The 23,907-nt window shown below is 47.5% G+C and overlaps 1 protein-coding gene across 3 annotated transcripts in view; it reads left to right on the forward strand.

Moving 5' to 3' along the window:
* Positions 1 to 23,907, forward strand: part of PHIP (pleckstrin homology domain interacting protein) — a 163,403-nt gene that overhangs the window by 19,324 nt on the left and 120,172 nt on the right. For all 3 annotated transcript variants that reach the window (XR_010990687.1, XM_068165151.1, XM_068165152.1), the window contains exons 7-9: positions 6,458 to 6,618; positions 21,826 to 22,047; positions 22,685 to 22,785. Coding sequence is in view for 2 of the 3 variants with exons in the window: in XM_068165151.1 (XP_068021252.1) it covers positions 6,458 to 6,618; positions 21,826 to 22,047; positions 22,685 to 22,785 (484 nt within the window). In the remaining variant the exon portion in view is untranslated. The remainder of the gene's footprint in view (positions 1 to 6,457; positions 6,619 to 21,825; positions 22,048 to 22,684; positions 22,786 to 23,907) is intronic.

A 23,907-nucleotide genomic window follows, 5' to 3' on the forward strand; every position in this document is an offset into this window, starting at 1 on the left:
CCATGGGTTAGTTGTTTAGGTGGGTTGGATTGGTTGATGGGTTGGACGTGATGATCTCCAAGGACTCTTCCAATCTGATTTGGTCCCATTCCGTTCCATTCCATTCTTTATTCTAAGATCCAGCCAGTGCTTTCTAACCCTTCCTGGGATGAAGTCTCATCCTCCTTCCCTCCCTTACTCTGTATAGGTTGTGACTCCCCCTGCAGCTGTTGATTTACTTATAGTTATCACCACTCTTTTGACTAACACCTTCATTGTGTGAGCAACAATTTAAGCAAAGACAGGAAACTGCTAATAAGGCAAAGCAAGAGAGGTACTAGGGTTACAGGGTTTATAAAGTCACTTTTTATTTCTTTACCCAAATGCAGTTCAAACAAGCTAAGATACATTGGAGAGCACGAAAGGCCTGACAAGTGTTGATGTTGATATGGGTAACAATTGTTACAAGCTCCAAAAGCCAAAGGCCTATAATTAGTACCAAGGCATTATGATTAACAGTTGGTAGACTGTCTCGCCTTGGCTTGCACTAGAAAAATCAATTGTATTGTTCAGCTGCAGGAATTTAGTTTGCAGAGACAGATATTTTTAATTTTTCCACCTGTACTCTGAAGGGAAAAAAAATGAATGCTGTTGTGCTAGCAAAGGGTGCAGGTGTCAGGCTGGAGGTGCCAGCCTTTGGAGTAAAGAGTGGAAACAGGTCAAAGAAATCAAGTTGGCTCACTGAAGGAGTTGGGGCTGTTCAGTCTGGAGAAGAGAAGGCTCCCAGGTGACCTCATTGTGGCCTTCCAGTATCTGAAGGGGGCTACAAGAAGGCTGGGGAGGGACTGCTCAGGATCTCAGGTAGTGATAGGACTAGGGGGAATGGAATGAAGCTGGAGGTGGGGAGATTCAGGCTGGAGATGAGGAGGAAGTTCTTCCCCATGAGAGTGGTGAAGCCCTGGAATGGGTTGTCCAGGGAGGTGGTTGAGGCCCTGTCCCTGGAGGTGTTTAAGGCCAGGCTGGCTGAGGCTGTGGCCAGGCTGATCTAGTGTGGGGTGTCCCTGCCCATGGCAGGGGGGTTGGAACTAGCTGATCCTTGTGGTCCCTTCCAACCCTGACTGATACTATGATACTTGACAAAGTCAGAGTGAGGAAATATAAATGTAGTTAAATGGGAGGGCATATTGAAGGACAATGTTGGATATGAGAATTTACTTTAAAACAGCGAGAAAAACCAGTTTGAGAAGTGTTTAAAAATTATCATGCTTCCAACCTTAGGAGTACTGAATACTGGAAACCACTTTTTAATTAATTTTATTTAACTTCTTTTGGGATTTTTTATTGTATGTTATAAGCTTTGATCAAGGCCAAGGAGAGAGATGAATCTCTGTTTTCTTGTTTCCAGTATCATCATAGTATCAGTCAGGATTGGAAAGGACCACAAGGATCATCTAGTTCCAACCCCCCTGCCATGGGCAGGGACACCCCACACTAGATCAGGCTAACCAGAGCCTCATCCAGCCTGGGCTTAAACACCTCCAGGGACAGGGCCCCAACCACCTCCCTGGACAACCCATTCCAGGGCTTCACCACTCTCATGGGGAAGAACCTCCTCCTCCCCTCCAGCCTGAATCTCCCCACCTCCAGCTTCATTCCATTCCCCCTAGTCCTATCACTACCTGAGATCCTGAGCAGTCCCTCCCCAGCCTTCCTGTAGCCCCCTTCAGATACTGGAAGGCCACAATGAGGTCAGCTGGGAGCCTTCTCTTCTGAAGACTGAACAGCCCCAACTCCTTCAGTCTGTCCTCATAGGAGACAGGCTCCAGCCCTCTGCTCATCCTCGTGGCCCTTCTCTGGACACCTTCCAGCACTTCCAGATCCCTCTTGTAATAGGGGCTCCAGAACTGGAGGCAGTACTCCAGGTGGGGTCTCCCCAGAGCTGTGTAGAGAGGGAGAATCACCTCCCTTGCCCTGCTGGCCACACTTCTCCTGATGCAGCCCAGGAGCTGATTGGCTTTCTGGGCTGCAAGTGCACACTGAGAGCTCCTGGTGAGCTTCTCCTCCCCCAGCACCCCCAAGTCTCTCTCCTCAGGGCTGCTTTCCAGCCAGTCCCTGCCCAGCCTGGATTTGTGCCTGGGATTGCCCTGACCTAGACACAGAACCCTGCCCTTGCTCTTGTTGAACCTCCTGAGTTTGGCTTGTGCCCACCTCTCCAGCCTGTCCAGGTCCCCTGGATGGCCTCCCTTCCCTACAGCGTGTCTACTGCACCATACAGCTTGGTGTCAGTATCAGTGTTGCCTCTTATTTCCTGCAGTCAGTTGGTTGTTACTGCACAAGGAGCATTTTACCTACCAAGTTTGCCAGGGATATGTGAATTAGTAGCAAGGTGCCCATTAGCACTTCACAACAGAGAGAAGATAATCAGAAGTATTGGCTAGGGTTCTGTTAATCTTCTGCAGTGATTAAAAGCACCCACACAAACAACAACAACAAGGAAAAACAAAGCCAAATTTTAAACTTAGGTCAAGTACTTTTAAAAACATTTTTCATGCATTCAGATGTATATTAAATAAATACATCCTTGTGTGACTCATTGGTTATCTGGTCCTACTGAGTCTGCTTTACAGTTGTGTCTTGCTGACAGACCATGCCTGCAAATCTAGCTTTTCGTTGAGCTTTTTTTACCCCCCTTACTGTGAGCTGCAGCTTCACTTGAAGGCATTGCTAGGAGCTGATTGCCAACAACCATCTCCATCTCACATTAAAACCAATAAAACAGCAAACTGCTGGCTAAGCTGTCAGCTCGTGGCTTGGACCACTACACTCTGTGCTGGGTTAGGAACTGGCTGGAGGGCTGAGCCCAGAGAGTGGTGGTGAATGGTGCCACAGCCAGCTGGCAGCCAGGCACCAGTGGTGTGCCCCAGGGATCAGTGCTGGGCCCCATCCTCTTCAACATCTTCATTGATGATGTGGATGAGGGGGTTGAGTCAGTCATCAGGAAGTTTGCAGATGACACCAAGTTAGGAGCAGATGTTGGTCAGTTACAGGGCAGAAGGGCTCTACAGAGGGACCTCGACCGACTGGACAGAGGGGCAGAGTCCAACAGGATGGCATTTAACAAGTCCAAATGCTGGGTGCTGCACGTTGGCTATGGCAACCCCATGCAGAGCTACAGGCTGGGGTCAGAGCGGCTGAGAGCTGCCAAACAGAGAGGGTCCTGGGGGTGCTAATTGACAGCCGCCTGAATATGAGCCAGCAGTGTGCCCAGGTGGCCAAGAAGGCTAATGGCATCCTGGCCTGCATTAGGAATAGTGTGGCCAGCAGGAGCAGGGAAGTCATTGTGCCCCTGGACTCTGCTTTGGTTAGGCCACACCTTGAGTCCTGTGTCCAGTTCTGGTATCCTCAGTTTAAGAAGGACATCGAAACACTTGAAGATGTCCAGAGAAGGGCAACAAGGCTGGGGAGAGGCCTTGAACACAAGCCCTATGAGGAGAGGCTGAGGGAGCTGGGATTGTTTAGCCTGGAGAAGAGGAGGCTCAGGGGAGACCTCATTGCCCTCTACAACTACCTGAAAGGTGGTTGTAGACAGGAAGGGGTTGGTCTCTTCTCCCAGGCAAGCAGCACCCGAACAAGAGGACACAGTCTCAAGCTGCTCCAGGGGAGGTTTAGACTCAAGGTGAGGAGAAAGTTCTTCACTGAGAGAGTCGTTGGTCATTGGAATGTGCTGCCCTGGAAGGTGGTGGAGTCATCGTCCCTGGAGGTGTTCAAGAGGGGATTGGATGTGGCACTTGGTGCCATGGTCTAGTCATGTGGTCTGTGTTGATAGGTTGGACTCGATGATCCTCGAGGTCCTTTCCAACCTAAGTGATACTGTGATACTGTGAAAAAAACCCCAAACCACAAAAGAATCTTTTGAGTAGGCTGAGCTTACCATGTAAGCTCACTTCATTGTGGCAGAGCCCTTCCTTGTTCTGTATGTGTGTTTGGGTGTGGTATCTTGTTTGTTTGGAGGTTTATTTTGGGGTTGCCTGGTTCTTTGGTGTTTTGTTGCTGTTGGTTTGTTGGGGTTGGTTTATTTTTTGAGGGTGGTTTGTGGGGTTGGGTTTTTTTTATTTAAATGAAGTATGATTTGTTAGGAAGTCAAAGTAGATTTCTCTTGTGGCTGAGCTAATCTTGGTTTCCTGCTGTTCTGAAGTAGACTGTTGGCAAGGAAAAGCTTTGTCATAAAACAAATGCAACTGCATCTTTTTCTTGTATGAGAGAAGGGTGAAGAGGATGTAACAGAGCCTTAAGGTAGGAGTGGTGCATTGGCTAAAAGGTGCCTCACTCCCACAGCTAATGATCCTGTTCCTTCACACAGCATCTTGAACCAGGAGAACTTCCTTGAATCCTTGGGCTACCTAGGCAGTTAACTGAAATGTTTCAGGGCTGTTCTTATGGCCTGAGGCCAATAGACTTGGCAGTTTTCCATACCACTAAGTGCTTTTGCTCCTTATAGAGTAGCTACAATGCAGTTAGCATATTTAATGTAGTTTGACCTGTGCTGACTCATGAACCAGTGTCGGGTTGGTCTAGGACAAACCCAAGTGATGTGAGAGGTTTGTAGCTGTTTGACAGTAGATGCTGGGATCCCTGCCCCGGTCCTGCTCTGTTCACTGGTACAGGCATAGCCTTGTTCACAGGAGGAATGGTTAACCAGAACAGCAATAACAGTGTCAGCTACTTGCCTTGGCACTGAGAGATCTTGGTTTTCATTTATATGTAGTGCTGTGAACATTTTTGGGTATTCATGTTTTCACTTTTCACATATTCAGAAGCTGGAAGTCTGAATGTATGACCTGCTTGATCACAATTGTGAGCAATGTGCAATGTCTCACCATTGCCATTCTTTGGTCTAGTGATGATATGGGAGCTGACTAATGTCTGTGTATCCATGGATATAAATACTGTCTTGCTTTATCATTGCATGAGTAGCATTTATAGTTAGTAACACTGAGCTGTATTTCCTTTCCTCTTTCCTTGATAGAAGATTTCCATTCCATTAAAGTAGATGCCTGGTTTTGGATCTTCTTAGCTTTTGAAGTTGAAAAACATCCCAAGCTCTTTGAACAAGATTCTGTTAGTCAAAATCAGAATGTGGTCCATTTAAATGTAACGAGTTGATTGGTGTTTGTCTGTTTGATTAGCTATAGTGGGTAGCAGTATTCTTTAAACAGAGAATAAACTTGATTGTCTTGCAGGTGGTGGATAAATGTTTAATTGTGTAGACACAGTATCATAGTATCAGTCAGGGTTGGAAGGGACCGCAGGGATCATCTAGTTCCAACCCTCCTGCCATGGGCAGGGACACCCCACACTAGATCAGGCTGCCCAGAGCCTCAGCCAGCCTGGGCTTAAACACCTTCAGGGACAGGGCCTCGACCACCTCCCTGGACAACCCATTCCAGGGCTTCACCACTCTCATGGGGAAGAACTTCCTCCTCCCCTCCAGCCTGAATCTCCCCACCTCCAGCTTCATTCCATTCCCCCTAGTCCTATCACTTCCTGAGATCCTGAGCAGTCCCTCCCCAGCCTTCCTGTAGCCCCCTTCAGATACTGGAGGGCCACAATGAGGTCACCTGGGAGCCTTCTCTTCTGCAGACTGAACAGCCCCAACTCCTTCAGTCTGTCCTCACAGGAGAGGTGCTCCAGCCCTCTGCTCATCCTCGTGGCCCTTCTCTGGACACCTTCCAGCACCTCCATACATCAAAAAACAGGTTGCCTTGGAGAAGGTTTGAATGTTTGCTGGTCTTTATTTACTAGCTATGTGGAAAATTAAGCTTCTTAAATCTGAGGTAGTTTACTCCTCTGTGGAAGCTGCCTGGTCCTCTTGAGTTTCTCATGCTAGGTACAGAGTGAGAACCATATGTTCAGGCACTTAAAGTTGAAAGCTCTATTGCAACTTTATGCTTTGCCTTACAGTCTGGCACTTCTTTGCACATCTGCATCATAGGCTCAGGTGGGGGATGGTCTCTTCTCCCTGGCAGCCAGCAACAGAACTAGAGGACACAGTCTCAAGCTGTGCAAGGGGAAGTTTAGGCTCGAAGTGAGGAGAAAGCTCTTCTCAGAAAGAGTAATTGGCCATTGGGATGTGCTGCCCGGGGAGGTGGTGGGGTCCCCATCCCTGGAGGTGTTCAAAAAAGGCTTGGATGTGGCACTTGAAGCCATGTTTTAGTTAGTCATGAGGTATTAGGTGTTAGATTGGACTTGATGATCTCTGGGGTCTTTTCCAACCTGGTTGATTCTAAGATTCTATGACAGGCTACTTTTGTAGGGCAAAACGAGAGAATTTCTGCGGTGAGCCGTTCGTACAGCAAATGCTCCAACGTTGGAAAATAAACTTTCCAGCCTGGAGAATTATTTTGGTTTGTGAACTAAATATAAATGCTGTCTCTCCTTTTTTTTTTTCCCCCCCTTTTTTTCTTTGCCCATTTGGTAGTGGACACTCTGTTTTCAAGAAAGCTAAATGGAAAGTACAGACTCGAGCGCCTCGTTCCAACTGCGGTCTATCAGCACATGAAGATGCACAAAAGGATTTTAGGACACTTATCTTCTGTGTACTGTGTCACTTTTGATCGGACTGGCAGGAGAATATTTACTGTAAGTACAAAAATCTTCATTTGTTTTCCTCCAGTACAGATAGCATGTCATCTGTTTCCAAAACCTGAATGTGTTGCTGATGTTTATTGAGAGCAGATAGGTGCTCTACTACTGTTACTCACTTACATGCTTTCTAATAACTGTGGTGGGTTGAGATTTCCCCCCACCAACATTAACTTTGACAGCCCAGTCCAGATGAAAGCCAATGAAAGCTGTATTTACAGGCAAAACTACAATCTGTAATGGAATGCAATGAATATGTAGAAAATATACAGGATTTACAGATACTTACAGTTAACAACACAAGAATCCCCCTGGTCAGAGACCAGGGAAGCTCTTTCTCTGCCTCCTCACCCCCTGTCCAAAAGGGAGAAAGGAGCAAAGAAAAAGTAGCTGTTAGACTTAAAACAATGCAGCCAAGGTCAAGCAGAAGCAGATTAGTATCCCTTCAGAGCAACAAAGCCAGCAGATAAGAGATGAGAAAAGATTGTTTTGGTACCCCCAGTCTTATGGTAGACATCTCTAACGGAATCGTTTAGAGTGATCTTTATTTTCCTTTTTACAGCCAATAGTGATTTATTGACATTTCTCTACTTTTCTGCTCGAAATCTGTAACAAAGTTTCAAAGGCATAGCCTAAAACTGCCACAACAACCATGCTGGTTTGCATGTTAGAATAGCCCTGGCACACATCTGAAGGCTGGATCTGACGGTGATTGCTGACCTGTGTGGTTCAGTCAGCAAACTTGGGTCATTTTCAGTGGAACACAATTACCCTGCGTGGATCATTTTCTCTGGACCTGTGTTCTCTAGCAAAAACACAGACCATTACCACAAAATTCAATTAGGAAGTCAGAGAGGACAATCAATATGAAATTAAAGAGTATTTGTTTCTTTCCTGGAACTTTTGTTAAAGCATGACTATCAAGCTTGGGCTGGTGACTAACTTAGCTTTGGTACAGAATGTTGTACATGGTGTGTTGTAAAACATGTTGGCTCACAAAGAGTTGTCTTTATGAGATCCCAGGAACTTCTGTTTTGGTTTTGTGGTTTCCTTTTTTTCCCCTCTGTACAAATGTTCTTCAGTATTCTGAGCTATTTACTGTTTTGTTTGAGACAAATATATGCTGGGTGGATGTCTGAAATCAGTACCCAAGTGGCAAGTTTTCCAAGGAATGAGAATTGTGAAACCATGCAAGTATCAATATAATTTGAATTTCTTGGTTAAGTAATCAGTTGCAGTGGTGCCAGAGGTCTCATGAATGCACACCTTGTGGGACACTTGGGCTGCATTTACTCTTTCCACAAACACAGGGCATAGTATCATAGTATCATTCAGGGTTGGAAGGGACCACAAGGATCACCTAGTTCCAACCCCCCTGCCATGGGCAGGGACACCCCACACTACATCAGCCTGGCCAGAGCCTCATCCAGCCTGGGCTTAAACACCTCCAGGGACGGGGCCTTGACCACCTCTCTGGACAACCCATTCCAGGGCTTCACCACTCTCATGGGGAAGAACTTCCTCCTCACCTCCAGCCTGAATCTCCCCACCTCCAGCTTCATTCCATTCCCCCTAGTCCTATCACTCCCTGAGATCCTGAGAAGTCCTTCCCCAGCCTTCCTGTAGCCCCCTTGAGATATTGGAAGGCCACAATGAGGTCACCTGGGAGCCTTCTCTTCTGCAGACTGAACAGCCCCAACTCCTTCAGTCTGTCCTCACAGGAGAGGTGCTCCAGCCCTCTGCTCATCCTCGTGGCCCTTCTCTCTGGACACCTTCCAGCACCTCCAGATCCCTCTTGTAATAGGGGCTCCAGAACTGGAGGCAGTACTCCAGGTGGGGTCTCACCAGGGCTGAGTAGAGGGGGAGGATCACCTCCCTCGACCTGCTGGCCACACTTCTCCTGATGCAGCCCAGGATCTGATTGGCTTTCTGGGCTGCAAGTGCACACTGAGAGCTCCTGTTGAGCTTCTCCTCCCCCAGCACCCCCAAGTCTCTCTCCTCAGGGCTGCTTTCCAGCCAGTTACTGCCCAGCCTGTATTTGTGCCTGGGATTGCCTGACCCAGATGCAGCACCCTGCACTTAACTGATACCTTTGTGGATGCAGGAGCTTGGCTGTGTCCTTTTGTTATCCTTGTAGCAGATAATTCAAACAATGCAGGTGGAAGGACAGTTCAGTTCTGCTGTTTTAAGTATTGCAGTCCTAAGTTCTAAAATTCTTTCAAGGTGATTGTAAATGGAGTTTGCCCTTTCACCCACAGATGTTTTGCTTTGGCATGTGGAGAGCTGTGTGGTTGCAGGACTGGAGGTCACAGCTGGAGCTGTTGTGAGCAGACGTGTTCATTTGTTCACTTGTTACTTCAGGCGTAGCAGAGACTCTTTTTCAGATGTCTTTAGCTTTCATCAGTAAGCTAAGACCCCTCACCAGTCCCAGGCATTGAATTCTTATGTCCTGTAGTATATGCATGATTAATCTGTTGGGAAAAGGGCTCTATGATGTGGGTTTATTTTGTATGTTACATAGCAGAACAGGTTAGAGATTTTGTGTACCAGCATCACCATGTTCACCTCTAAATAAAAACCTTAGTTTGTGCTTCCTAGGTGAAGTGCATGAAACTCCTTGTTAAGCCTCCTGTTTGGGGCCTGTGCCCTCAATATGCCACAGTTAAAGTCTTCTGATTCCATATTTTCCTAGACTTTTCCTGTGTTCCTAAAAATCTTTCTTCTTCCAGAGGTACACTAAACTTCATCTTGGGTGCATCTGCAGTGATTCCTGGTTGCACATTTCCTTGCTTTTTTGCAGTCTGATTTACAAGTGATCCAAGAGAGAATTCTCTTGACTGCAGCAGCAGTTTGTTTTGAAAAGAAAAGTAGAAGAACCTGAAATAGAATGGGGGGAGCAATACTGCTTCTGCAATCCCAGAGCTTTGCTGGCAGGTCTTTGCTGACAGATAAGCTTGAAAAAGGTCCCAGTGTAGATCATTATTTTATTCTAGTGTTAAATAAAGAATCCAGAGAAATTAATTGTAGCTGGTGAATTTTCATTCTGGAGAGCCTGGGACAGAACTTATCTCTTGATTTCTCAGGTAAATCTGGTGTTTTGTGTAAATGTTTAAGCAGATGTTGGCAAAGTGAAAACATGTGGGCTGTGTTCCACATTCCAGTAAAATCCAAGCTGCTGTAGGTGGTGTGATGCAGTCAGTGGATAAATGGTCGTGAGCTGCTTTCTTGTAGTTGCATCTGGATAATGAAATGGTGCCAATTCTTTTCAATTTAGACCACTACAGTTCCTGAAGTCTCTGGAGCAGAAAGTAGAGATAGGAATTAATAATCCCAGGCACAAATCCAGGCTGGGCAGGGACTGGCTGGAAAGCAGCCCTGAGGAGAGAGACTTGGGGGTGCTGGGGGAGGAGAAGCTTAACAGGAGCTCTCAGTGTGCACTTGCAGCCCAGAAAGCCAATCAGCTCCTGGGCTGCAGCAGGAGAAGTGTGGCCAGCAGGGCAAGGGAGGTGATCCTCCCCTTCTGCTCAGCTCTGGGGAGACCCCACCTGGAGTACTGCCTCCAGTTCTGGAGCCCCTATAAGAGTGATCTGGAGGTGCTGGAAGGTGTTCAGAGAAGGGCCAGGAGGATGAGCAGAGGGCTGGAGCTGCTCTGCTATGAGGACAGACTGAAGGAGTTGGGGCTGTTCAGTCTGGAGAAGAGAAGGCTCCCAGGTGACCTCATTGTGGCCTTCCAGTATCTGAAGGGGGCTACAGGAAGGCTGGGGAGGGACTGCTCAGGATCTCAGGGAGTGATAGGACTAGGGGGAATGGAATGAAGCTGGAGGTGGGGAGATTCAGGCTGGAGGGGAGGAGGAAGTTCTTCCCCATGAGAGTAGTGAAGCCCTGGAATGGGTTGTCCAGGGAGGTGGTTGGGGCCCTGTCCCTGGAGGTGTTTAAGCCCAGGCTGGCTGAGGCTCTGGCCAGGCTGCTCTAGTGTGGGGTGTCCCTGCCCATGGCAGGGGGGTTGGAACTAGATGATCCTTGTGGTCCTTTCCAACCCTGACTGATACTATGATAATAAAAAGTCAGTCAACCTTCATTCCAGACACGTCTTTTGCCAGCATGCAACTTAGCATGCATCAGTAGAAACCCATTCTTGCTCTACGTTTTTACTCCACAGCCTCCAGCAATCACTGTGACATTGGCTAAATAAGAGGTTGTTTCAGATTTGTAATTGGTTCTAGAAGATGCATCAGAGCTGTACCTTTTTTGCCTCCTGACCTCTGAAGGATTGAAAGCCTATAAATTCAAGTTCTATTTATTTTCTGCTTCAAAAGAAAAGGAAGAGAAAGTGATCTCAGCACATTTTGGAGTTGTACTCTTCTGGGAGGTGTTATTTTGCTAGGAAGAAATATGCCTAAAGGCAGTGAAAACAGGACATGATGCAGCTTTCCTGCTACCCAGTAGGTCTGGTTTGGGTTTGTGTGGCAGACTTTTGGTAGCAGGCAGGCTACAGGAGTGGCTTCTGTGAGAAGCTGCTACAAGCTAAGTGACAACAGTAGTCTCTCTGGGACAGCAGATTTAAGAAGGGGAAAAAGTTGCTGCACAAATGCAGCTGGAGAGAGGAGTGAGAATAGGTGAGAAAAATGACAAAGTCAGTGAAGGAGGGGGTGCTCCAAGTGCTGGAGCAGAGATTCCTCTGCAGTCTGTGGTGAAGACCCTGGTGAGGCAAGCTGTTCCTCTGCAATCCATGAAGGACCTCATGCTGGGCCAGGTGAATGCCTGAGGAAAGCTTCGACCCTGTGGGAAGTCCATGCTGGAACACAGTCCTGGCAGGACCTGCGAACCCATGGAAAGAGAAGCCCATGCTGCAGCAGGTTGCTGGCAGGATTTGTGACCCCATGAGGTCCCACACTGGTGTAGTCTGTTCCTGAGGGACTACACCCCAGGGAAGGGACCCATTCTGAACTGTTTCATAGTATCATAATATCATTCAGGGTTGGAAGGGACCACAAAGATCAGCTAGTTCAAACCCCCCTGCCATGGGCAGGGACACCCCACACTAGAGCAGTCTGGACAGAGCCTCAGCCAGCCTGGGCTTAAACACCTCCAGGGATGGGGCCTCAACCACCTCCCTGGACAACCCATTCCAGGGCTTCACCACTCTCATGGGGAAGAACTTCCTCCTCACATCTAGCCTGAATCTCCCCACCTCCATCTTCCTTCCATTCCCCCTAGTCCTATCCCTACCTGAGATCCTGAGCAGTCCCTCCCCAGCCTTCCTGTAGGCCCCCTTCAGATAATGGAAGGCCACAATTAGGTCATCTCAGAGCCTTCTCTTCTGCAGACTGAACAGCCCCAAATCCTTCAGTCTGTCCTCATAGGAGAGGTGCTCCAGCCCTCTGTTTCCCATGGGAGTCATCCCATGCTGGAGCAGGGGTAGAGTGTGAGAAGTCCTCTCTGAGGAGGAAGGCTGGGCAGAGACCACTTGTGATGATCTGACCACACCTCCCATTCACCATCCCCTTGTGCCGCTGCAGGGGAGGAGGCAGTGACAACAGGAGTGAACCCGAGCTCAGGAAGGGTTGGGGGAAGGTGTTTTAAGAGTTAGTTTTTATGGTTATCCTGCTCTGATTTGATTGGTAGTAAATTAAATTGAGTTGAGTCTGTTTTGTATAATAGGTGAATGATCTCTCCCTGTCCTTATCTAATTTTTAACTCTCCCCTCTCCAGCCGAAGAGGGGAGTGATAGAACAGCTTTGGTGGGCACCTGGCATCCCATGCCATGACTGTTTCTGTTTATATTCCTGTATGGATTTGACAGAAGATTTCTAAAGATCAGTCTCTTACCTGGTGGTGTTCTTCTGAATATACAGAAATATTAACATATGAACTGTGTTGTCATGGCAATTAATTGAGTTTTTTTTTAATTAACCACCATTAAAGTCTCTTGACTTGAAAAGACACAGCTGAAAGGCCTACCAGCCATCAGTGAAGAAAGCCTAATTATTTTTCAGGCTGTGCATTCAGTATGTCTTGAAAAGCATGAACTGCAGAACTCCTGCAGGGAAACAGAAACAAGCACTGTCACAGTATCACCAAGGTTGGAAGGGACCTCAAAGATCATCAAGTCCAACCTGTCACCACAGACCTCAGGACTGGACCATGGCACCAAGTGCCACATCCAATCTCCTCTTGAACACCTCCAGGGATGGGGACTCCACCACCTCCCTGGGCAGCACATTCCAATGGCCAATGACTCTCTTGGTGAGGAACTTTCTCCTCACCTCGAGTCTAAACCTCCCCTGGTGCAGCTTGAGACTGTGTCCCCTTGTTCTGGTGCTGGTTGCCTGGGAGAAGAGACCAACCCCCACCTGGCTACAACCACCTTTCAGGTAGTTGTAGAGGGCAATGAGGTCACCCCTGAGCCTCCTCTTCTCCAGGCTAAACAACCCCAGCTCCCTCAGCCTCTCCTCACAGGGCTGTGCTCAAGGCCTCTCCCCAGCCTTGTTGCCCTTCTCTGGACACCTTTAAGTGTCTTGATATCCTTCTTAAACTGAGGGCCCAGAACTGGACACAGTACTCAAGGTGCAGCCTAACTAAAGCAGAGTCCAGGGGCACAATGACTTCCCTGCTCCTGCTGGCCACACTATTCCTGCACATTTATAGAATAGAATAGAATAGATCAGGTTGGAAGAGACCTTCAAGATCATGTCCAACCTATCATCCAACACCACCCAACCGACTAAACCATGCAACCAAGCACCCTGTCAAGTCTCCTCCTGAACACCTCTGGTTCCTGCACTACTTAACTTTCTGACTGCAAAGAAGGATGGCCCTCTCCTTTTCCCCTACCTTTATCTTCCTGTCCTTCCTGAGATTACACTTTCCAGGGAATAATGAACAGCATTGTGTAATAGTCTGTGTGAGATTTCCAGCCCAGGATTCAGTTGTGCATCCCTTGGCAGTTTCACTTCAGCCCACAAGTCTGTGCAGGAAAGGGAAGCAGTGTTACTGCATACCTTGGCAACACTGTCATCAGTTCTCTCTCAGTGCTGAACTTGTTCTAGGATTCACTTTTGACAAATGCTTTTTAATAGGGACATAATTTGTGGCACTTGTAGACAAAACCTTGGAAACGTTAAGCCATGATGTAAGCCAAGGCCCTTGCTAGTAGAACTGCAGCAGGATCTTAAGAGCTGTGAATTGTCCCATTCATTTCATAGAATCATGGAGCTGTTAGGGCTGGAAGGGACCTCAAGGATCAGCCAGTTCCAGCACCCCTGCCATGGGCAGGGACACCTCACACTACAGCAGGTTGCTCACAGGCCACATCCAGCCTGGCTGCAAACACCTCCAGGGCTGAGGCTTCCACCACCTTCCATGAACTCTGGTACTGTTAGCTTACCCAGGTGCTACAGAATTTACAGTTTGTCTTTAGCCTTTGTTTTCGTTCTTTGTTCCCCCCTCCCCCCCCCTTTTTAATTTTTTCTTCCTTCCTTTTTTCTTATTAAGAGTCATTTAGTTTTTCTCTGCAATGGAGATGTACCACTCATGCCACTATAGCCAGCTGGTAGGGAGCAGGCTGGGTTTATGCTGGTTATGCACAAGCCCTATGAGGAGAGGCTGAAGGAGCTGGGGTTGTTTAGCCTGTAGAAGAGGAGGCTCAGGGGTGACCTCATTGCCCTCTACAACTACCTGAAAGGTGGTTGTAGCCAGGAAGGATTTGATCTCTTCTCCCAGGCAACCAGCACCAGAACAAGAGGACTCAGTCTCAAGCTGTGCCAGGGGAAGTTTAGGCTGGAGGTGAGGAGAAAGTTCTTCACCGAGCGAGTCATTCGGCATTGGAATGTGCTGCCCAGGGAGGTGGTGGAGTCACCATCCCTGGAGGTGTTCAAGAGGGGATTGGAGGTGGCACTTGGAGCTATGGTCTAGTCCTGAGGTCTGTGGTGACAGGTTGGACTCGATGATCCTCGAGGTCTCTTCCAACCTTGGTGATACTGTGAGACTGTTTTTCTTTCCTGGTTTTGCTGTTGCTAAATAGACCTCTGAGGACCCTCCAGGAGGTATTTGGTCCCAGATGTAGTTTGTCTTGATGACTGCTTTACATCTTTTAGGTCTATGTGCAGGTTGCTCTCCATCAGTTCCATTTTGCAGGCAGCCTCTTTTCATAATGCAGGGTTTGTTTTATTGGTTGATTAGATTTCCCCCCCCTCTTTTTTCCTTATACTTTGAACAGCCTATTTGTGCAATAAAATGACTGCTTAATCTTACTGTAAATTCAGTGGCTTCTTTATAATATTGCTCTGTAAAAGGTGAGCATTGCAGCAGCATGCTTTGTGTAATGTGTGTAGTTCTGTAGGCAGAGTGGGCTTTTGTTCTTTCTTTTGTTCATTTGAAGGGGGGTTGGGGTTTTGTTTTGTTGGTTGGGGGTTTTGTTGTGGTTTTGTTGGTTTTGTTATCTTTGTAGTATCATAGTAGTATCATAGTATCAGTCAGGGTTGGAAGGGACCACAAGGATCAGCTAGTTCCAATCCCCCTGCCATGGGCAGGGACACCCCACACTAGATCAGCCTGGCCAGAGCCTCACCCAGCCTGGGCTTAAACACCTCCAGGGAGGGGGCCTCAACCACCTCCCTGGACAACCCATTCCAGGGCTTCACCACTCTCATGGGAAGAGCTTCCTCCTCCCCTCCAGCCTGAATCTCCCCACCTCCAGCTTCATTCCATTCCCCCTAGTCCTATCACTCCCTGAGATCCTGAGCAGTCCCTCCCCAGCCTTCCTGTAGGCCCCCTTGAGATACTGGAAGGCCACAATGAGGTCACCTGGGAGCCTTCTCTTCTCCAGACTGAACAGCCCCAACTCCTTCAGTCTGTCCTCATAGGAGAGGTGCTTCAGCCCTCTGCTCATCCTCGTGGCCCTTCTCTGGACATGTTCCAGCACCTCCACATCCCTCTTGGAATAGGGGCTCCAGAACTGGAGGCAGTACTCCAGGTGGGGTCTCACCAGAGCTGAGCAGAGGGGGAGGATCACCTCCCTTGCCCTGCTGGCCACACTTCTCCTGATGCAGCCCAGGATCTGATTGGCTTTCTGGGCTGCAAGTGCACACTGAGAGCTCATGTTGAGCTTCTCCTCCCCCAGCACCCCCAAGTCTCTCTGCTCAGGGCTGCTTTCCTGCCAGTCCCTGCCCAGCCTGGATTTGTGCCTGGGATTGCCTTGACCCAGCTGCAGGACCCTGCCCTTGGTCTTGTTGAACTTCGTGAGGTTGGCTTGTGCCATGAGGTTGGCTTTTGCTGGTTTTGCTTGGAGTGTTTTGTTATTTTTGTTCAGTTTTGTCACATTTTCCTTGTTTCTGGGTTTTGTTTGTTGTGTTTTTGTGGTGTGGGGTTTTGTGTTTTATTTTGGTTTTTAATTTGTGCAGCAAGAAAAATGGGACCGGTGGTTTGAAATTTGTTTTAGACTGTGATACAATTTAATGTTAAAGGTTTGGTTCTGTTCTCATGCATATGTTGCTTTGAGGAAGATATTAATCCACCTGTGAGTGGTTTTCACCTCCTGTAGCATTCTGGAAGGTTTTGCTTTCCTTCTTATGTGGTTTTGGTTTTTTTTTGGTGGTGACTGCACTTTTGAGGAGAATACACAGGGCTCTTCATGCTCTTAAGCTTTATACCAGAATATAAAGGCTTGAGGTGAGGAGAAATTTAGGCTGGAGGTGAGGAGAAAGCTCTTCGCAGAGTGAGTTGTTAGCCATTGGAATGTGCTGCCCAGGGAGGTGGTGGAGTCACCATCCCTGGAGGTGTTCAAGAGGGGATTGGACGTGGCACTTGAGACCATGGTTTAGTAGTCATGAGGTGTTGGGTGACAGGTTGGACTTGATGATCTTTAAGGTCTTTTCCAACCTTATTGATTCTAACAGCAGAAGAGAATGAGCTGGTACTATTCTGCCCCTGTACACTGCACTGGTTAGGCCACACCTCGAGTCCTGTGTCTGGTTCTGGGCCCCTCAGTTTAGGAAGGAGGTTGACTTGTTGGAACGAGTCCAGAGAAGGGCAACAAAGTTGGTGAGGGGCTTGGAACACAGCCCTGTGAGGAGAGGCTGAGGGAGCTGGGGTTGCTTAGCCTGGAGAGGAGGAGACTCAGGGAAGACCTTATTGCTCTCTACGTCTACCTGAAGGGAGGTTGTAGACAGGCAGAGGTTGGTCTCTTCTCCCAGGCAGCCAGCACCAGAACAAGAGGACACAGTCTCAGGCTGCGCCAGGGGAGATTTAGGTTGGATGTTAGGAAGAAGTTCTACACAGAGAGAGTGATTGCCCATTGGAATGGGCTGCCTGGGGAGGTGGTGGAGTCCCCATCACTGGAGGTGTTCAGGAGGAGACTTGATGGGGTGCTTGGTGCCATGGGTTAGTTGTTTAGGTGGGTTGGATTGGTTCATGGGTTGGACACGATGATCTTGAAGGTCTCTTCCAACCTGTTTTGGTTCGGTTCTATTCTATTCTATTCGGTTCTATTCTATTCTATTCTATTCTATTCTATTCTATTCTATTCTATTCTATTCTACAGTTTTATCAATTAAGTGTAGAATTTGAACCTCTCTGAAACTTTAACTTCAGAAGTGCAAATCTGAACCTATGAAGACAGAAAGAGTTATGGAAACTTACTAATTGATGACTCTTCAATGCTTTTTAGAGTTGTCATATGTTTGTTAAGGAAATAACCAAGTTAGATGAGAGGTGGTAGTGAATGTTTATTTTCAACACTGAGCTCAGGAGGAAGGGAGGGAAGGAAGGCTTGGGGAAGGTGTTTCAAGATTTAGTTTTTATTATTACCCTACTCTGATTTGATTGGTAATAAACTAAACTAAATTTTCCCCAAGTTGAGTCTGTTTCCTGTAATGGGTGACTTTCAACACTGTCTCCCATAGCATTCTTAATGACAGAATCTTGAAGTACAGCCTAGATAAGTGGACATGAGATTGGAAACGGCCTAAACAAAATAGTTTGAAGGGTGGTGATTAATGGCATCAAGTCCAGCTGGAGGCAGTCACTAGTGGTCTGCGACAGGGACTGGCACTGAGGCAGTGCTTTTTAGTCTTTCCTTTAAAGACCTGGGTGATGGGACAGAGAATACTCTCATTAAATGAGCAGATCATAACAAAACAAGAATGGATGATATATAGTCCTGGGTGACCTACCCTAGATGACTATACTTGGGGAAGGAGATTGGACTAGACAACTTCCAGAGATCCCATCCCACATCAGTGGTTCTGTGTGTCTTGCTATTCAAATCTGGTTTTCCCTGTGCCACAATCTGGGCACAGAAGCTTTATGTGTAAGTAGAAAGAAATCCTCTCTCTATATATATATATCTCCTATATATAATCCTATATAAATCCTATAGGTGTGTATATATATATATATATATATATATCTCCTTACCCAAGAGGCAGAAAATGTAATTATTAACAAGATCCCTTTATTGCCTCTTGGACAGAGAACCACATCCCTGCAACAGTCCCTCACATGACAAAGTTTTTAGAAGCAGAAACTCTGTTGCTCACAGTAACTAACCAAGACAGCACAAGGGAGCAGTCCTGGGCTGCGTGTTGAGGTTCAACATTCACTGGTACTCTTCTGTCCTGCTGATTGCCAAGGCCTTGGTGTCCTTGGAGGAAGAAAGAGAAACGTGAAATTGTCCTTTCCTGTTTGAGGGAAGAGGAGCCTTCTCTTTATAGAAGTACTTGTTCAAAATGAGTGTGCAGTGACATGGAATTTATTTGACAACTGAAATTGGAGGCTCAGAAGTTTCTGCCAAAAATGATGAGGGCAGAAGTATGGGAGAAGTTGTCCTGCCTACATCTCTGCATTCATGGGTCACCTGTTTTAAGAGTTGGGAAGGGAAGAAAAGTCATGCCTGAAAAGTCATGCCCACCTGATTAAAAGTAGAGACATGGCAGCTGGCAGATCAAAATTGCCTGCTAATGCACTGCAGAAATCAAACACACAATGAAGTTTTAAATTATCTTGATTTCACCAGTCTGGAGTCCCCTTGCAAAACATTCTACTGGGTTAAAATGTCACTAATGCTCCAAAATAGCCTTTTTGCTGCTGCTGAAGGTGAAGACCTTGTGTAGAGAAGCAGCCTGTATTCGTGATGTGTAGAAAAATGTGCACTCTCAATGTGTCTGAATACAACCAGCTTTCCTTTTATTGTGCCAAAAACTGGGACTGCAGTTGTGTCTTGGTTTGGTAAGAGATTTCTGTCTTGTTTGAAGTGACACAAGTAATAGAGTGAGAGAGAAACTGCTGTGGATAAATAACTGCCCGTGAGCCAGACACAGCTACTTGTTCACTGAAGGAAAAGCTGAGGAGGTTGCCTGGTTTTCAGGCTATTGCTACTGATCACTCTGTGCTGGGTTAGGAACTGGCTGGAGGGCTGAGCCCAGAGAGTGGTGGTGAATGGTGCCACAGTCAGCTGGCAGCCAGGAACCAGTGGTGTGCCCCAGGGATCAGTGCTGGGCCCTGTCCTCTTCAACATATTCATCGATGATCTGGATGAGGGGGTCGAGTCAGTCATCAGCAAGTTTGCAGATGACACCAAGTTAGGAGCAGATGTTGGTCAGTTAGAGGGTAGAAAGGCTCTGCAGAGGGACCTCGACCGACTGGACAGATGGGCAGAGTCCAATGGGATGGCATTCAACAAGTCCAAGTGCCAGGGGCTGCACTTTGGCCACAGCAACCCCAGGCAGAGCTACAGGCTGGGGTCGGAGTGGCTGAGAGCTGCCAAACAGAGAGGGACCTGGGGGTGCTGATTGACAGCTGCCTAAACATGAGCCAGCAGTGTGCCCAGGTGGCCAAGAGGGCCAATGGCATCCTGGCCTGCATTAGGAACAGTGTGGCCAGCAGGAGCAGGGAAGTCATTGTGCCCCTGTACACTGCACTGGTTAGGCCACACCTTGAGTCCTGTGTCCAGTTCTGGGCCCCTCAGTTTAAGAAGGACATTGAGACACTTGAAGGTGTCCAGAGAAGGGCAACAAGGCTGGGGAGAGGCCTTGAGCACAGCCCTGTGAGGAGAGGCTGAGGGAGCTGGGATTGTTTAGCCTGGAGAAGAGGAGGCTCAGGGGTGACCTCATTGCCCTCTACAGCTACCTGAAAGGTGGTTGTAGCCAGGAAGGGGTTGGTCTCTTCTCCCAGGCAACCAGCACCAGAACAAGAGGACACAGTCTCAAGCTGCACCAGGGGAGGTTTAGGCTGGAGGTTAGGAGAAAGTTCTTCACTGAGAGAGTCATTGGCCATTGGGATGTGCTGCCCAGGGAGGTGGTGGAGTCACCATCCCTGGAGTGTTCAAAAAAGGCTTGGATGTGGCACTTGGAGACATGGTTTAGTTGTCAGGAGGTGCTAGGTATTCAGTAATAGGTTGACTTGATGATTTCTGAGGTCTTTTCCAACCTTATTGATTCTGTGATTCTATCTCTTCCAACCATGGTGATTCTGTGTGTAATTGTTAGGTAACTGCAGGTATTCTGTTCCCTTCCTTCTCTGAGGTGGTAATCTTGAATCTGAATGAATGTGCTGAGTAAACATTAGCTGCCTTTTCAAGCAGAAAACTGGGGTTTTTAAAAGATAGTTCTTTATAATAGCAGCTTTAAAAATGTTAAGGAGGGAAGGGGAAATAAATTGCCTGTTCATGAGTATTAATGCAAGGAAAACTGGTTGGCCAGTATTTGTTTTTTTAAAGGTAAAAACCCCCACCCAAACAAACAACACTTTATGAATAGCTTTGTGCATTCAAATATCTGCAGGATATATCTGGGTTCCTTTGGAAAGTGTTCCCTGGAGTGCTTGTGGATCTGTTGGAGGGTACTTGCCAAGCGGGGAGCTGGTGTTCTGCAGCTGGGCTGGGCAGAACAGCAGGCAAATTGAGCCATGGCAGTGTGGGATTTCTGTGGTTATCCAAATGTGGGTTGAAGAGTGTCATAGTATCAGTCGGGGTTGGAAGGGACCACAAGGATCATCCAGTTCCAACCCCCCTGCCATGGGCAGGGACACCCCATACTAGATCAGGCTGGCCAGACCCTCAGCCAGCCTGGCCTTAGACACCTCCAGGGACCAGGGCCTCAACCACCGCCCTGGACAACCCATTCCAGGGCTTCACCACTCTCATGGGGAAGAACTTCCTCCTCACCTCCAGCCTGATTCTCCCCACCTCCAGCTTCATTCCATTCCCCCTACTCCTATCACTCCCTGAGATCCTGAGCAGTCCCTCCCCAGCCTTCCTGTAGCCCCCTTCAGATACTGGAAGGCCACAATGAGGTCACCTCAGAGCCTTCTCTTCTCCAGTCTGAACAGCCCCAACTCCTTCAGTCTGTCCTCATAGCAGGGCAGCTCCAGCCCTCTGCTCATCCTCGTGGCCCTTCTCTGGACACGTTCCAGCACCTCAAGATCCCTCTTATAATAGGGGCTCCAGAACTGGACACAGTACTCCAGGTGGGGTCTCACCAGAGCTGAGTAGTGGGGGAGAATCACTTCCCTTGCCCTGCTGGCCACACTTCTCCTGATGCAGCCCAGGAGCTGATTGGCTTTGTGGGCTGCAAGTGCACACTGAGAGCTCCTGTTGAGCTTTTTGTCCCCCAGCACCCCCAAGGCTCTCTCCTCAGGGCTGCTTTCCAGCCAGTCCCTGCCCAGCCTGGACTTGTGCCTGGGATTGTCTCGACCCAGATGCAGGACCCTGCCCTTGCTCTTGTTGAACCTCCTGAGGTTGGCTTGTGCCCACCTCTCCAGCCTGTCCAGGTCCCTCTGGATGGCCTCCCTTCCCTCCAGCCTGTCTGCTGCACCACACAGCTTGGTGTGAACAGCAAACCTGCTGAGGGAGGACTCTATGCCACTGTCCATGGCACCCACAAAGATGAAATATTCATTGTTCTGTGTAAATGCTTTGCACCAGCTGCTTCAGTTTGTGCTGGAGCTTGGGAGAAAGTGTCTCAGTGAAGAGCATAAATCACTTCCTGCAGGATGGGTGGTCTGTGCTGTAAATGCCTCGTGTTTTGTGCATGCTGTTGAGAATCAGTGTAATCTTGGGTTGCATTTCGAAAGCAGTGTGGAAAACTGTTACAAGCACTGGGAGGTGGAATATTTATCTCTGTCCCACTAGTTCTGTTTCTCAGTTCATTGTGTCAGTTAACTGTAACATCAGTGGTGTGGTTGAAATGATTTCTGCCTTGCTTCTAGGGATCAGATGATTGCCTTGTAAAGATCTGGGCAACGGATGATGGAAGGTTGCTGGCTACGCTGAGGGGACATGCAGCTGAAATATCTGATATGGCAGTGAATTATGAAAACACCATGATAGCTGCTGGGAGCTGTGACAAAATGATCAGAGTTTGGTGCCTTCGAACCTGTGCACCCTTGGCAGTTCTGCAGGGCCACAGTGCATCTATAACGTCGTTGCAGGTAGGTTTTTTGCTTCACTTATTCACCTGAGCAGCAAAACTGCATCATCTGACTGGAAAAGGAACCGCTCAGTTCTGTTCTGTGTGACAAAACCCTGTGCCTGGGCAGCTAAGCCGTGAAGTGAGGAGGGCTCCTCACAAGACAGGTTATGAAATAGCACGTGTTTGCTGTCAAAATGCCTGCCCCCTGAAAAACAATCCTTGTTCCAAATGGCATGAGGCATGGGCAGGTCTGGTTTGAACTTTCAGCCCTTGGGAGGATGTGACTCTGTGCGCAGGTACATTGAGCAAGAGCTGCAGTCACCGCCCAGCGCCTTGCTTTGTTTTTGTTTAGACTTCTGTGCTCTTGCACAACTTGAGTTGTGGGGAGGGAAAACCCAAGAGTGCTTTGGCAAGTAACCCAAAAGGGTTGTTCTGAAGGAAGAGAGTGACCCTGACGCAGTATCATGTTCTCGTGGTGCTCAGTGCACTTTATTTTCCTTAAGCATGGTTTGCTAGATGATTTTTTTTCTTTTCTTTTTCATGTTGTTGCCTTTATTTTTATGAGAAGTCAATGGCTTGAGGAACTTAGCACATCTGGAACAGATTAACAGGACACTTTTTCTTTCTTCTTCCTCTTCCCCCTCCCCCCCTCCCAGTTCTCTCCACTGTGCAGTGGCTCGAAGAGATACTTGTCTTCAACCGGGGCAGATGGAACAATATGCTTTTGGCTGTGGGATGCTGGCACCCTAAAAATAAAGTTAGTTGTTATTTTATCTGTTTATTTATTTACTTATTTATTTATCTCCATTGGTGTGTCTGAATAAGAATGATGTAAAAGTGTTGGAGGAAAATGTGACTAAAGCAGAGCCTGGTTCGCTGTGTGGTCGTTGGGTGTGATCTGTTTCTGATGGAGCTGTCGCCTGCTTATCTTTTAAGGAGTAAGTTGATATTAAAACATTTTGTGGAGTGAAATAAGTAACTGTAAGGCTACTAGAAAAATCTTTCTGGTTTTTTTAAGAATGTCAAAGTTGATGTCTTTTGATTCTGTTCTCATTTGTTAATCCCAAATGAAATGCAAGTTATATTGATCAGAATGACTGCAGGTTAGACATGAAAATCCAGGAGGGTTAGGAGACAGCAATGCTCTCCATTTTTTTGGTTGGTTTTTGACTTCATTACCTCTTCAGAGTGGCTCTTCACTGTAGCATGGCAGGAGGCAGAATTTTGGGGCACCTGTGTATTGCTGGATGAAGCTGAGCCTGACATTTCTGCTTGTGTGTAGGATATGAAAGATGTGGTCAGGACCTTCCAATAGAGACAGCTTTTCACCATTAACTTCTTCAGTGGCTTGCAAGTGCATTTTGCTCCATCTTTTCCTTCATCACAAAACATCTCAGAAGTAGTTGTTTTAGTAATCATTAATGGCTTGGCTTTGGAGATGGGATGTGGTCTTATGCATATGTTTTCCTGGTAGGTAGGTTCTATTTTCTGGTAGTTTTGGCAATTGCTGTTAAAATCTCTCTCTTGCCATGTGCTGAGGTTAGACAGGGCTTGTAGGCAACTTTACCTGGTTATGGTTGCCTAGGTGCTTATCTAGTTGTCTGAGTCTTAACTATTTTGATATCCTCTGGGTGTTTTGGCTCTTTTTTTGGTGGTGTAGATGAAGCTGCTTTCCAGGCTGTTAAACCTCTGCTGCCTGTACATGTTGTAATCAAAGCAAGAATCTCCTTACTAAGGAGAGAAGTAGATGGCTTACATACATAGATGAGCAAAGGAGAGGAGTTGCCACCACATTATCTTTCTTAAGGCTTTAACATCTGAGATCTTGTTGACAAGATGAGCTCTTAGGCTGCTTGATTTGTAAACCTTTGAGTCTGCA

Source organism: Melanerpes formicivorus, unplaced genomic scaffold, assembly GCF_026170545.1.
Source record: "Melanerpes formicivorus ecotype bairdi unplaced genomic scaffold, bMelFor1.0.p_v2 SCAF_85, whole genome shotgun sequence".
Lineage (NCBI taxonomy): Eukaryota > Metazoa > Chordata > Aves > Piciformes > Picidae > Melanerpes > Melanerpes formicivorus.